Source organism: Lissotriton vulgaris, chromosome 3_1 (assembly GCF_964263255.1).
Source record: "Lissotriton vulgaris chromosome 3_1, aLisVul1.2, whole genome shotgun sequence".
In the NCBI taxonomy this organism is placed as follows: domain Eukaryota; kingdom Metazoa; phylum Chordata; class Amphibia; order Caudata; family Salamandridae; genus Lissotriton; species Lissotriton vulgaris.
This window is the reverse complement of record NC_141689.1, coordinates 1,525,291,683-1,525,305,413: the sequence shown is the minus strand read 5'-3', so window position 1 is coordinate 1,525,305,413 and position 13,731 is coordinate 1,525,291,683. Positions and strand designations below refer to the sequence as shown.

General features: G+C 42.5%; 1 protein-coding gene across 1 annotated transcript; it reads left to right on the top strand.

The window, feature by feature from the left end:
- The first annotated feature begins 267 nt into the window (after positions 1–267).
- On the top strand, positions 268–13,209 carry RPL34 (ribosomal protein L34). Its single transcript, XM_086962008.1, has 5 exons — positions 268–338; positions 3,665–3,737; positions 3,824–3,923; positions 7,233–7,336; positions 13,064–13,209. Exons 2-5 carry the CDS (start codon positions 3,673–3,675, stop codon positions 13,146–13,148), a joined length of 354 nt encoding a protein of 117 aa, XP_086818134.1. The 5' UTR covers positions 268–338; positions 3,665–3,672; the 3' UTR covers positions 13,149–13,209.
- The last annotated feature ends 522 nt before the right edge of the window (positions 13,210–13,731 follow it).

Sequence of the window (13,731 nt, the reverse complement as noted above, 5' to 3'; positions counted from 1 at the left end):
TCTTGAAACCTTTAGCGGTGCGAATTTTTTTGCAAATATTCAAATAAAAAGGACTATATTTAGCTTATCCGTTAATCAATTCTTACACATTTTCTTATTTTAAAATTTTGACTGAACAATCACGGCATGGTCACATTGTAAATAATGTATTGAACGAATGGCCAACATATTAAATTGTTGTTCTTCTACGTTAACGTGGGATGAAAGGGCATATTATTAGTGAGGTTCGCGTTTCATGCACTATAAACCGGAAGTGATGTTGTATTTGGGCCCGGTGGCATTTCAACTTTAACCCTGTAGTTCCTCCTTCCTTTCTCTTCCGGCTACGGCTGCTGCAGGTATGGCGGCTTTGAGATTTTCGTGTTAGCTATTGCCTGACAATCCGTATCCATCGGCCCTTTGCAAGGGATCGAAATAGGACCGCGTTGACCTAAAAGTTGGGATGCACTATGTGGCTTTTAGGACCACATTGTAAGAGCTCAACAGCTCTCGTGTAAGGGGGTGGGCGTTGGAGAAAGAACCGGGTCTGTAGTACAGAGAAAAGCGCCATTAACTCCGGGACTTTCTGCATGCGTGGCAGCGCTTCCGTTTTTTAATTCGAAATTAGAGTATTTTTGTCTTGTATTTATGTTCGTTAGGGCGCCTTTCACCCATGAACGATTCTAGCGTTACAAACCCATCTTTACCAAAATCGATGTCTGTGAGTTCGCGGCTCTGCAGAGTATTGCACCTGCAGAGCAAAGTGTTGCTTTTAATGGGTAGTTTTGAAGACTTAGTGAACGTTATAGCAATTGGAATACTTGCCTTACGATGACAGTGCTGCCACAGCTTCCGCGACAATAGCGTTTCTAGCATAACCTAAAAGCAGACGCCACAATCTATGTTGGTTTCAGAACTCCCCTCACTCCCACCCATACCGGTGCAAAGTAAGCTGGCGCGAAGAATCCGTTGCCTTGTTCGCAGCTTCTCGTGCTCTAAGAACTTAACATAGAATTTCCCCCCGCGTGCCCATTTTAAACACCACATTTTCAGCCAATCCGTTTGTTTTTCTTTTCCATGTTTGTTTGCATCTTAACTTGAGTTTTGCAACATAGGTAGTATCACCCCCCCCCCCATTCACACACACAAATAGACATGGGATTTGTAGTCACAATGCCCACATCCTACACCTTTTTTCCTCTCTTAGACCATGATCTGCACTTGTATTCATTTGCTGAGCTTCTCAAATAGAACTACGTTTGGCGACATGGTATCCGAGTTTGGTAGAGGGTCCCTCGATTAAATAAATTAGACGTAACCCCCCCCCCCCATGTTATTTCGGTATTCTACCGGACTACCGGGTGCTCATTTACAATTTGATAGCCATGGGGATTGAATTGTCGCAAATGCTATCCGTTCTACATCTGTGTGGTGGTTTTCAAATATGTAAAGTATTTCCTGCTATCAAGAGAATATCTGTAATAACTGGGCGGAACATTTTCGGTGGTTCCTCTAATCAATGAAACGTGTTTATAATCGGGGCTCCCACGTTTCATTTATTTCTTTTTCGGGGTTTGGATGTTATGCATTTCCCGCAAGTGAATAATTTAAGCTGCAGCGAGGAGATTTCAACATTTATATTGAAAGTCAATTTGGCTATGTGATAAGTCTTAGCACTATAATCATGTAATGCATCAACCTAAGTATGTTAAACATTACAATTCTGGTATTGAAGCATCTATATAGCACATAGCATCATTATGGTTTACATTGAAGTGCTTGCCTACATGAGAAGCGCGCTTCAAAATGTAGGGTGTTTATTGGAATGTTTTTGTTTTGATCATAACTGGTCCATGCTGTGCGTGATGACCACCGAGGTGTGGAGATCGTTATATGGGACGCAGCACGTGGTAGTGTGTTGGATGGTGAAATGTAAGAGCGGTGCACATTTTTTTTGGTTTATGCATGCTGGTAACTTTGAACAGCTCTGCAGGTTTCTGTGCTTATCTGGTTACTGGTCTGGGTTGTCCAATCTGAGAATTTGTGTATAGTTGTGGTCCTCAGCTGGAATGGTTGGAGGGAGAAATGGAGACACCTGTTGGGATGGGCGTTTTTTATTATCCTCCCATATCTGATTCTGTGTGAGACGTATAGAAATGGTCCGCTTGTATAGATATTTGGGACTGACAGTGAGTGAACTATTTAACATTTTCCAGAATTGTCTAGTTCTGTGTGACAGATCTTTTCAGTTAATCCATGCCTGTTCATGTGGTGGTTTGGCTGTACAGTGCTGGTGATGACTTTAATAGCTGATGTTTTATGTGAATTTAATTGGTATAAGTTAGTTTGTTGCCGACTGCTGTGTATTAAAGTTTAAATTTATTGTGGGTCTTAACTCATATGGGAGTACATAACTATGCCACAGTGAACCGTGCATTTTTTCTTCCTCATGTAATAAAAAGTTTGCTGGTCAAGTTGCTTTCAATTCGTGGGTTGTAAGCTTAAGCTTGCACTTGAGGGTGTGACGGTTTTTCTGGGTTTTGATGCTAGTGGCAGTTATCCAGGAAATCCTCAGGTTTTTGACTGTCTTCAGGGTTGTATATGGCCCTGGCTACCTCTAATACTGTCTGGTAGTGAGTTACAGTTTGGCGGCATGTACCAAGAGACCAGAGCCACCTGCTTATTTCTTATCGTAAAGGTGGTATGAAAAGTAGTATAAGCCTTGGAACTCAGTTTTCTGTCTGGTTTGTATTGCTTGAATTTAAATTGTTGGTATATTGATCCTGCGAGTTTCTGTGGACAATAAATAAGTGCCTATAACATTGCCCCTTTAGTTATAGGTAGTCAGTAGAGCAATTAAGGGACCGGCGTTGCGCGTTCTCTTGGGTGAAGGTGGACAAGAAAACACACAAGCACTCCTAAACCTTATGATGCGTCATTAGGAAACATTGTTATTTTTTTTGTTCTAGCACTTGACGTGACATTTTTCAAGCAGACTTATTACCATTGCTACTGGAATTATGCGGTCGCTGCTTTATTCATAATTATAGATTTACCGCATAATCAACTGCTAAATAGTTTGCAAGTTTTAACCAAAAAAAGTTTTTAGCTAAAACTGTTCAAAAGTTAATAAAAACTCAGCGACACATGTTGCTGTGCGGCGGAATAGCCTTTGCAAAGAATGACTGGTCCTGTTTCTGTCACTTATTGCTGTTTAAGTGTTAAACTAGTATTAATGGTGCAACCAAATGCCCAGACCGTGTTATCGAGTGTACAAATTTACCAAATAATGAAGTAAAAACTCTCAGGGACATATGTTGCTGTGTGGCGGAATGGCCTTTGTCCTGTTTGTCACTTATTGCTGTTAGTGTTAAACTGGTACCAATGGTGCAACCAAAAGCCCAGACCGTGTTATCAAATGTACAAATTACCAAATATGAAGTAAAACTATTACAAAATGTACTTCATTTTTCAACTTAATTTGCATTTTCTTGCCATATAATTCACTCAACCCAGTTGCATAATTCAAGACTCCCTGCTAATTACGGACAAGCGACACAGAGCTGGCTTTTTGCCCGGGGCTTTCATTCAGGACTTTCAAAGCACCAATGAATTCCAAACTAACATTTAGGAACTTTGGTTATGTTACTGTACTTTAAATTATTTAATTTTCATTTTTCTGTAGGTTGAAAAATGGTTCAACGTTTGACATACCGCCGTAGGCTGTCCTACAACACCACCTCAAACAAAACCAGACTGTAAGATTTCTTTTCTGTAAGAAGTATTAATTTTTGCATTACATTGCCATGTCCCTTTTATTCTAATATTTCTCTCTTGCACTTAGATCCCGAACTCCAGGTAACAGGATTGTCTATCTGTACACCAAGAAGGTTGGCAAAGCCCCAAAGTCAGCATGTGGTATCTGCCCAGGAAGACTCCGTGGTGTGAGTATTGCCTTGTCCTATTTGTTTTTTCACATGCTCCTTTTCCACTTCCGTGTGCCGTCCATGCATTAAAATAGAGGGTTTAGTTGCTGTGTTTATAGTAGAATTGCTACTGTTGAGCTAACTTCGTCCACTGCCAGTACGTTAGTTATACTGCTGTTTATTTCTACTTTTATCCCAGCACACCATTTATTGGATGTGATTTATTTTTCATAATGTTCTATTCAGTCTCGTCCTTTATCTTAACCCATCCACCTCCTTGTTAATCAGACAGCTTTTTGTAATGACCCAAGTTGAGCAGATTCTTAGTATCGCTGGGTTACTATGTACATTGTATTTTGCTATATTATAAATATATTTCAGAATAGTGCCTTAGTATTGGTGTTCAGGATTGCAGGGGACTATAATACACTTTTATTTATCCCAGAAGGGCTATGGTTACCAAACTTTGTAGGTCTCGCCTAGTGTCGAGGCGCATGCGCTGCTCGCTCTGCTGAATATTGTCATCTGGTTGCTTTCGGAAGTGGAGTCGAAAGCTCCGCCCATGCTTTTCATTGGCAAGCGTCACATTTTATTTTAAACGCTTGCTTTTGATTTGGAGTGAGGCTTGTTTGTTCCCTCTCTCTTTTTTGGCTTGCCCATATGGACTGGATTTTGCACATCGCAGTGTAACATGCTTGGATGTATATGTTGCTTCAGTACCATTTTTGTTACACTTTCTGGGACAATAACAGCTATGCTGCATTGTCCGGTATGTAGCTTCACGTGGCGTTTGTGTTGTATAGCGTTGTTTACTGTGTGTTGTATAAAGTTTTTCATCTGCGTTCTGTCCCTTTCCTATGTTTTTTCTGTGATTGCTTGAGGTTTTTTTTTTTACCACGGACGGGGGAATTATGTGGGTGCTTGTGCATCCGCTTTATATTTACAAAAAGCGCTCATGAATTAACCATCGTAATGACCGTAGTCTTGTATGTTGACATGACTGCATAAAAACATAATCCACTTGTACAGCCTCTGTTTTTTGAAAAACTTGCCAATTGTTCTGTGGCTCTGATTTGGCACTTTAATCATGTTGCGGGCACTTTCATCATGTTGCTCCCTGAAGATCGCGATGAAACAACTGCAGTGTCTTAAGTAGCGCTGAAGGGATGAGTTGAGTCTGGGAGCAGTAAAACAACAACTTGGTTGAGGATTGAATGCAGTGTGGCATGGGAAGCTGGAAGAGTGGCAGATGCATTGATACTAGTGTTCAAAGTTCTTTGGCGCAGCCAGGAAGGCCATGGTGTCTTACTTCATGCAGCTGCTGTCCAGTGACAGAGGGTGTACCAATTGAGAACTCATGCTTCACCTCAGGCACAGATGCACATTTATCGTCCTTAGTGATCATTTGTGAGATGGGGGGCAAATGGCCCACTAGATGCCAGGGATTTATTTTTGGGCAGATTTGAATTATGGTGGGGGCTCCAAAAATGGGCATGCCCATGCCCCCACCCCATCCCCGCAAAAGTAAAAGCCTTCATGCCCCCTGGGGGGCAGATGGGGCCAGTAGCCCACTAGGTGCCAACGATTACGCTGGCTTTTTTGTGTAGGGGTGGGGCCTGCCAATGCCCCACCCCCAAAAAAGTAGCCAGTGTTTCTGCCCCTCTTGGGGGCATATGTGGCAAACACCCCCCACCACCCAGGCAGCAGAAAGCAGACTAGACACAGATTTGTTTTTAGCAATATGCTTACCTGTCGCTTTTTGGGCCCTAGCGCAGCAGGCACATGGGAAAACCTAGCAAACCTGTACATTTTTACAAACTAGACACCCAGGGGAATCCAGGATGGGTAACTTTACTATCTCCCACCAGGTTCTGTTACCCAGAATCCCTTCCACACCTAAAAATGTGTCCCAAAAACACATTTTCCTCACATTTCTGCAGGGGAAATTTCGGGAATCTGCGTGGATCCACAAAATTCCACCCACCCCACGTTCTCCAAAGTCTTCCGAGAAAAATGATACCTCACTTGTGTGGGTAGACCTAGTGCCTGTGACAGGCAAGGGCCCTAAACCTATTGAGGCGACATCAAAATTACCTATAACAAAACAACCTGGTTTTGCAAGGGGGGTCTCATGAGTTTTTGGCCCCGGGCTTGGCAGCCATCTAGGGCAACCTACCTAACCCACACATTTCTGGAAACTAGACACCCGGGGGAGTCCAGTGAGGTATGGCTTGCGTGGGTCCCCCATCATTCTCTTACCCAGAATCCCCTACAAACCTTAAATTTCGCAGAAACTGTTTAACATAAAGTAATAAATAAAACCTGTCACGAGGAGGGGGGATATATAGTCAAACTAGTGTGAAGAATGCAGATGGTTATTGTGTAACTTTAGTGACCAGTGATAGTTGAAGATGTGCTGTGGTTTTATTACTGCAGCAGAAATGAATGACCTATCGAGGCTGTTCCTAAAATGAAACAGTAGTTTTGTCTCTATGAAAAACTACTCCATGGAAAATGGCATTCTGTTCCAGATCACGTCAGCACTAGCATGCAAATAGAAGTGTGCTATACCTATAGAAATACTGATTGCACATCGTTGAGTTTTTTTTCTCATGTCTCAAAGCAATATAATCGCCTCAGGTGCCGGGAGAATTCCCCCGCTGTGCTGAACGTTCCACGGAACCAATGCACCTGTGACTAGCTGAGCTCGTCATGAGCACAGGAGCACTGTAGCTCATGACGAAATCAGCTCGTCATGAGCATGCGGGTGCTGTGCGGCCCCTCCCCCTGAGCACAGCGGGGGATTCACCCCCGCAGCGAAGGGGATGTCCACTAGCTGATCTTTTGAAAGGATATGCATCTGGTGCACGCCATTTTAGTGAACTGGATGTAAATGCGTACCTTACATGTCATCTTCGATCATTTATTTTCTGTTTACCGTTAACATCTTTATTATTGCTATCTTTGGCAAGTGCCTGACCATTGTCTCTAACCGCCCACCCCTCCTCTTTTTTGCTGTATATGAATCGATAAATAGCAATGCAGCTCTTACTTGTATCGCCTTATGTGGAAGTTTGTAATGAAAGTGTAATTATGCTTTGGCCTGTGCAAAGTTACAAGATGTCACTCCACGGGGGGGGGGGGGGTTACTCCGTTTTCACCAGCTGTTTTATGTGTTTTGTGTATTTTAATGAAATGTATTGAATGGATAATCTGGTCCTTGAACGAAGTAGGTCGCACATTACTTTTAAAGCTGAACTTTAAGACTACAGGGTAGTAGTACACTTTCTATTGCCTTACACTGAGAAAATATATTTGTTTATATAGATCCGTGCTGTTCGACCTAAAGTGCTAATGCGACTGTCTAAAACTAAGAAGCATGTCAGCAGAGCCTATGGCGGTTCCATGTGTGCAAAATGTGTACGCGACAGGTGAGTCCTTTTCTGCTTAACCAAATATTGGCTTGTTTTGGACTTGGCTCCGCTGCCCCTCGAATTGGGGAGAGCAACCATTAGAACCTAATGAGTTTTAATTTATTTTTAAATGCAGCACCGTTTAAGTCTGTTCGCTCATTTATCTTTTGCTGCAGACTCCTGCTGTTGTCTGAGACCTTTTCCATAGTATCTAGCCTCTTGCCATAGCTCAGTCTTGACAGTCAGGTTTTTGGATGCCACTTTGTAACATTTCAACAAAGGTGTTCTTTGGCCCACTCTGCATACCAATCGTCATGTTAATCAAAGTTTTAACCACTCGATGTATGTATTTGTCTTGCAGATGTGAGCCATTGAACTTTGTGTTTCATAAGTCAGGCTGAGAAGTGTTTTGAGGCCGTAGTAAGACTTCATATTCTTCAAACATTTTTTCACTAACCATGTCATTTGAGCTTCCTGGTTTTAAACTGAAATAAACCTGGCAGACTGTCTAGTTGGGTGGTGGTTTTCAGATATTTACAGGCAGCAGAAGTGAAGGTTTTGATATGTTTGTGTCTGCTAATTATGTGCTACTTGATAAGGATGCTTTGGGAACACCTTGTGTTGGTCTTAGTTAGAAGGCAGATGGTGGTGCCTTTTGTTTTTTGCTTTAGAGCTGCATGTGAATGAATGTCTTTCTTAATGGCTGCCCTTAAATTGATCATTGAATCTGGGCATTGGATGGTCACATTTCTAGGTTAAGTTGAAATTTCTCTGAACTGCATGAGTTGAGTGAAGGTGTTATTTGTATGGTATTGTGTCCAAGGCTTCAGCCGTACCTTAAATGTTGGAAGTGCTGATGTCTGACAACTGAAGACGTTTTTGGATGTTGAAGTACTTCTAGTGGTTTCCAGGGAGTCGGGTTTCAGGTTCTTCCAAGCACTGTCCTGTATTCTTTGAGAAAATAGTGTTTTGAATTAGTAACATTTTGGTACTCTGATCAGTGGAAGGGATTTGGTGGTTAAATTGCCTGTTATCACCGTTCTATTCAGGGACTGTATTCAGTTTTTTGTTGATGGTTTGCAAAAGTTACAAGACTCCAAGCCCATGGATTCCTCCTAAGAGATGCTTGATCAGTTTTTCCAGCTGTGTAATCACCCATGAATGTGTTTAGGTTGAGAAAGCAGACAGAATTGCAGAAAGTTGTAGTGCAATTGCTCTGAGTCGGAACAGTATACAATTAAATTGTAGGAAGGGGATTGTAATGGGGGTGGGTATAAGACTTGTTTGATTGGGAGAGCTTCTCCATCCAGTGCTGAGAAATGTTTGGATGTGTCCTGGAATTTATTTTGCAAACTTGCAGTTCAGATATTTTCTCAAGATATTACTACCTGATGGTATTGCGTTTTAAGACTAAGACATTTGCCATGTCATGATTTACTAGCCATTTTAGTTGTGATATCTGCATATAATAGGTTCTTCTGTGATTCCAGTCTAGAGTCTTGTCAGTTCTGGCATAAATTGTGATTTCGATTTATATTGGTGTTTTCTGTGTTAGCACTTAGCGTTAGATGGCCTGCATTTTATGAATAGAAAGATTCTTTGGGTTGGTTCTCCTTCCTTGTCCTCTGGATGTACATATATTAGTTGGTTAAAGTTATGGTATTTTTAAGAGGTGAGGTATGTAGAGGAAAGGTAATCTTTTCTACGGTTCATATATTTTTTAAGTTGAATTTTGTAGTTCAGTAAAGTGGATGAAGGATGCTTAGACAGGATATTCTGTCATTCTAAAGGTAATTCGGTAACAGCATGGCATGTGCATGCAGGACTACAGTCTTCTGCAGTCAACACAAACATTTGATGGTTGTGGTACATAGGGCTGCACAATTTCTGTTACCCGCCCCTGCTAAAATTCTTGAGTCCCACCATAACCATCATTTAAGCGCCTTCCTGGCTGACGCTAGTTTGTTGGACTCTTCTCAACATGGTTTTCGGAGAGCCCATAGCACTGAGTCCGCCCTCATGGTGGTCATTAACAACATCCGAACGAAGGTAGACATGGGCCAGTCTACCCTTCTAGTCCTGCTCGACTTCACAGCGGTATTCGACACCCTGTCTCCCTCAGTCATGATTTCCCGCCTTCGGGAGATTGGAGTTGGCGGCTCAGCCATGAACCTCCTGACTTCTTTCCTTAGCCAAAGAGAACAGAGGGTAAAGCTGGGTGAATTCCTCTCTCCCTCTAAACCTGTGCAATGTGGGGTTCCTCAGGGATCTTCCCTGAGCCCCACACTTTTTAACATCTATGTGGCCCCACTAGCCAGGTTAGTACGATCCTTTGGCCTAGAGGTGTTGTCATATGCTGACGACACCCAAATCATGGTTTCCGTCTCTCAATCGGTCAGCCTCTCCGCTTCTAACTTCAGGAACTGCATGGAAGCAGTCTCCTTATGGATGATCCAGAACTTCCTGAAGTTAAATGGAGAGAAGACAGAGGTCCTGATCTTCGGGGGTAACCAGGATATCTGGTCAAGTGACTGGTGGCCGCCGTCCCTTGGGGCGTGTCCTCTTCCTTCTCAATTTGCCAGGAATCTGGGTGTACTGATCGATTCCACGCTCTCCTTTGACTGTCAGGTCAGCAGGACTGTTTCCACCTGCTGCGGGATCATCAGGGTTTTGAGAGATTGCACACTTCCTCTCTCCCGAAGCGCGGAAGCAGGTCACTGTGGCTCTTGTCTCCTTGAGATTAGACTACTGTAATGCGCTTTATTCAGGTATCGGTAAGAGCCTTCTTCAGCGCTTACAAATAGCGCAAAATGCGGCTGCCAGGCTGGTTCTTAACCTCCCTAGACTTTCTTCAGCCTCCGCAGCTAGGAAGAGCCTCGACTGGCTGCCCATTCAGCCCAGGATCTCGTTTAAGATCCTTAGTCTTGCCCATGGAGCCATATATGGCTCAGGCTCGGAGGACATTAGGGCCCTTCTACACCCTTACTCTCCCTGTAGAGCCCTCCGCTTTTCTAATAAAAACCTTCTGTCAGTTCCTCGTTTTTTTTTAAGTAAGATGGGGAGGGAGAGCCTTCTCCCTGGCTCCTAGGCTGTGGAACTCTTTCCCCCCCCCCCCCCCCCCCCCTGAACTGGCAGGACAATCCTCCATATCACACTTCCGAAAAGCTCTGAAAACGCACCTTTTTGTAGAGGCTTATCTGTAGTCTGGCACTAGAACATTCACAAGCAGTACGATCTTTAGGCGCCTTGATGCCCTTGGGCTAAGTTGTGCGGTATAAGACTCAATTCATTCATTCATGCTAAGCGGAGCTGTTTACCTTAACACCTTGGCTGCTATGGGTTTTCCCGCTGGGTGCTGCAATATCAAGATCCCCATTATTCATGACAAAGCCAGCTCGTCATAAGCACAGGGCAGGTAACACCCATGACGAGCTGGCTTTGTCATCAGCACTGAAGGGGTTAAAGTGGTGTGAGTGAAAGCTGATTGAAAGACCAATGCAGAGGTTTTATAATTGGAGTATATGGAACTTGAGGTTTGGAGAAGGCTGAAGGGAGATGGGAACACACTGCATCACCTCCCAGCACAGTTCGCCCTTTTGCATCCTGGTAAAACCAGTTCAATTTAAATGCTTACTTGAAAGTTTGCAGAGTGTTTCGCCACAGTTGGTGCAGGTTAGTGCTGTTAATCTCTAGACACATGTGTTTCTGGATTATATCCTTAACCACATGGCTGCTGGGCGTTTTCCCCCCCAGTGCTGGAAAATGCTATTTTGGTGGGACTATGACGAGCTCAGCTCGTCATCAGCACACGACACCCGTGGGTGATGACGAGCTGAGCTCGTCATCAGCATCGAAAGGGTTAATCAGTTGAGAGAAAACGAAATTTGAGGTTTGGAGAAATCTCTTTATTCCATCTGTCTGTGGCTTGACCCCTAAGAAATCGGTAGAGCTCATATTTTGTGTATGAACATCTGAAGAAAAAAATCTGAAGGCCATATGTAGCAAATTGGTACCTCCCATTTGTACACTAGGAATTTTGTCTACTTGGTTTTGGGACCTTTACTGTGGGTGTGTCTCAATCACTGTAAATTCACAGTAGTTGAAGGGAGTATGGTTATCGCCAATGTCTGCCTTTTAAGATGAGGCTGCTGCAACCCAGTTATGGTAAGGAGCACTGGGCGAGTTGCATGGGCACAAGTATGAGATTCTGTTGTGCACGTCCCCATAATTTCACACAGGTGGCCTGGTGCATGAGGGACTTTGCAAGCATTAGTGGTAACCTTGTGTAGGCTTTATAATATTAATGGGCATCCAAAGATGTAAAATCTGTAGTACTTTCACTGTATTATGCCCTAAAGTGCAGATTTCCGCCACCTAGGCCTGCACAGTCCTGCAAGGTGTCAAACTGGGGTAAAACATGCACACAATAGGATTTTGCAGTTCCCAACACATTATATACGTATCCTATGGGACTCTAGGATTGAACATAATTTCCTAGCTCCACTCATAGTCCCAACTCAAGACCTTAGTTCCTCCCCACTGGGTCAAATTAATTACTCTACTTCTCAGCAGAGTAAACCACCTTCTCCTCACAGAAAAGGAGAAGTTATGAAGTCTGCATCTGATTAGCCTTTTTATAGTACACCTAATCTGTAACAGCTTTGTCCAAAAGAGGGAGTACGGAGCCAAACCATTTACCTGAATATTTATTTTGGTAATTTAGTGCTCAGTATTTAGATGGGTGTGTAATAATAAAAGTACACTTTTTTATTTTTTTAAGAAAAGACACTGACTGAACAATATAGTTAGTGTTGTTGTATTCCAGCGAATGGATATTACTAGCCACACCACCACCTTAGTAGGTCTTGAGCTGCTCTGCTACCCCAGGAGAGTCAAGTGCTACAATGGGCTACTTGTGCCCACGTAAAACTACAATCCTTCACAACTATTAACCTAAATTCTCGCACTCTAGTAGTTTATTTAATTTATAAGGACTTGTTCTCTGATACTTAGATTTATTAGGGAAAGGTTTGGGAAGTTATCAAGGAAAGTTAGCCGTTATGAATTCTGGCGGGCAAAATGCCTTTCTTAATCGTGATACCCTGGTGGGTTGGAAATATGTTGGCGGTCTGAGCAACACAACCCCGTGACCAGTAGTAAAAGCAGCATACCATAGACTCGCTCTAGGGAGATGCAGGTTCCTGATTTCCGTGATGTGAATGTGCACAGCCAGTTTTAATGCAAATCACGTTTGTGGAGGTAAAACAAACCAAAGCATTGGCGCACAGGTTGTGTAAAAGCAGCCAAGTTGCACCCCATGAGAAATGGGCAGAGCGTGTTAACCTGGTGAGCTTTAGGACTAGAGTTACTTAGCAAGCATGTGCAGTTGGGAAATTGAGTTTTGCCAGAAGGATTTCTAGGAGCCCCTCTCCCTTGTTTGGCTCCCTTAACAGTGACCGGATTCTGGAACTAGCAGAATGAATTGCATTAAGGAACACGTCTTCATTTATCATAAAGATTGACTTTAACAATGTGATTCAATTTTGGAGACGAATCCTGTAACTGCTCTGTAGGATAGTTCGACAAGGATGGTCCGACCCCTTTCTGGTTGTAGTTTAATGTAGTTACATCTAACATGTTGCTATTCTAAGACTAAGCTGCCTTGCTGTTTCTTAGATTTATCTATAGTACTGTAGTCTTTCATATTTGTGATTTGCAAGTTAATTATTTTTTTTTCTTTCTCAGGATCAAACGTGCTTTCTTAATTGAAGAGCAGAAGATCGTTGTCAAGGTGTTGAAGGCACAAGCACAGTCTCAGAAAACCAAATAAACATTTATACGATCCAGATGAAAATAAATAACTGAAAAATAAATTGTCTTTTGTAAACTAATTGTAAATAGTCTACAGTAAAATCTGATGGTCTTTGAGTACATACCACTGCGCCAGTAAAGTTGTATGACCTTTCGTTGCAAGTTACCGTAAAATGTTGACAACATCCCACTTTCACTTTGGAGTAATCGTCGGTTACAAAAATGGCAAGTCTACGAATGTGAGAATTCACTCTTCACACAGCTCCTTTGTGTGGATAAGGACGGCCCGTAAGCCTTTTCTCCTTCGTTTACCACCAAAACTGCTACCAATTTTTGTGCAGCGTTTTAATACCATTTTTTAACTGTACCTTGTGAATGTTTTACTCAATGTTTTTTCTGATTTTTGACAATTTCCTTGATAACATTGAAATTGTGGCACGACAGATATACAAGTGAAATTTTTATTTCTAGGGATGAAATGCACTACTGTCTGTCTTAAGTTATTTAATTAAATAAGACTGAAAGGGAGGAGGGAATGACAGATAAGAAAATGTCTTCAAAGATGAATTAAGCCAATATACACAGTGCTAGTTTAAAAGGGT

Bases quoted from the DNA above. Each gene is read 5' to 3' on its own strand.
- RPL34 (XM_086962008.1), top strand. From the start codon at position 3,673: ATGGTTCAACGTTTGACATACCGCCGTAGGCTGTCCTACAACACCACC. The intron at 3,738-3,823 runs GTAAGATTTCTT...TCTTGCACTTAG, and splicing joins ACCTCAAACAAAACCAGACT to ATCCCGAACTCCAGGTAACA. The intron at 3,924-7,232 runs GTGAGTATTGCC...TTGTTTATATAG, and splicing joins GCCCAGGAAGACTCCGTGGT to ATCCGTGCTGTTCGACCTAA.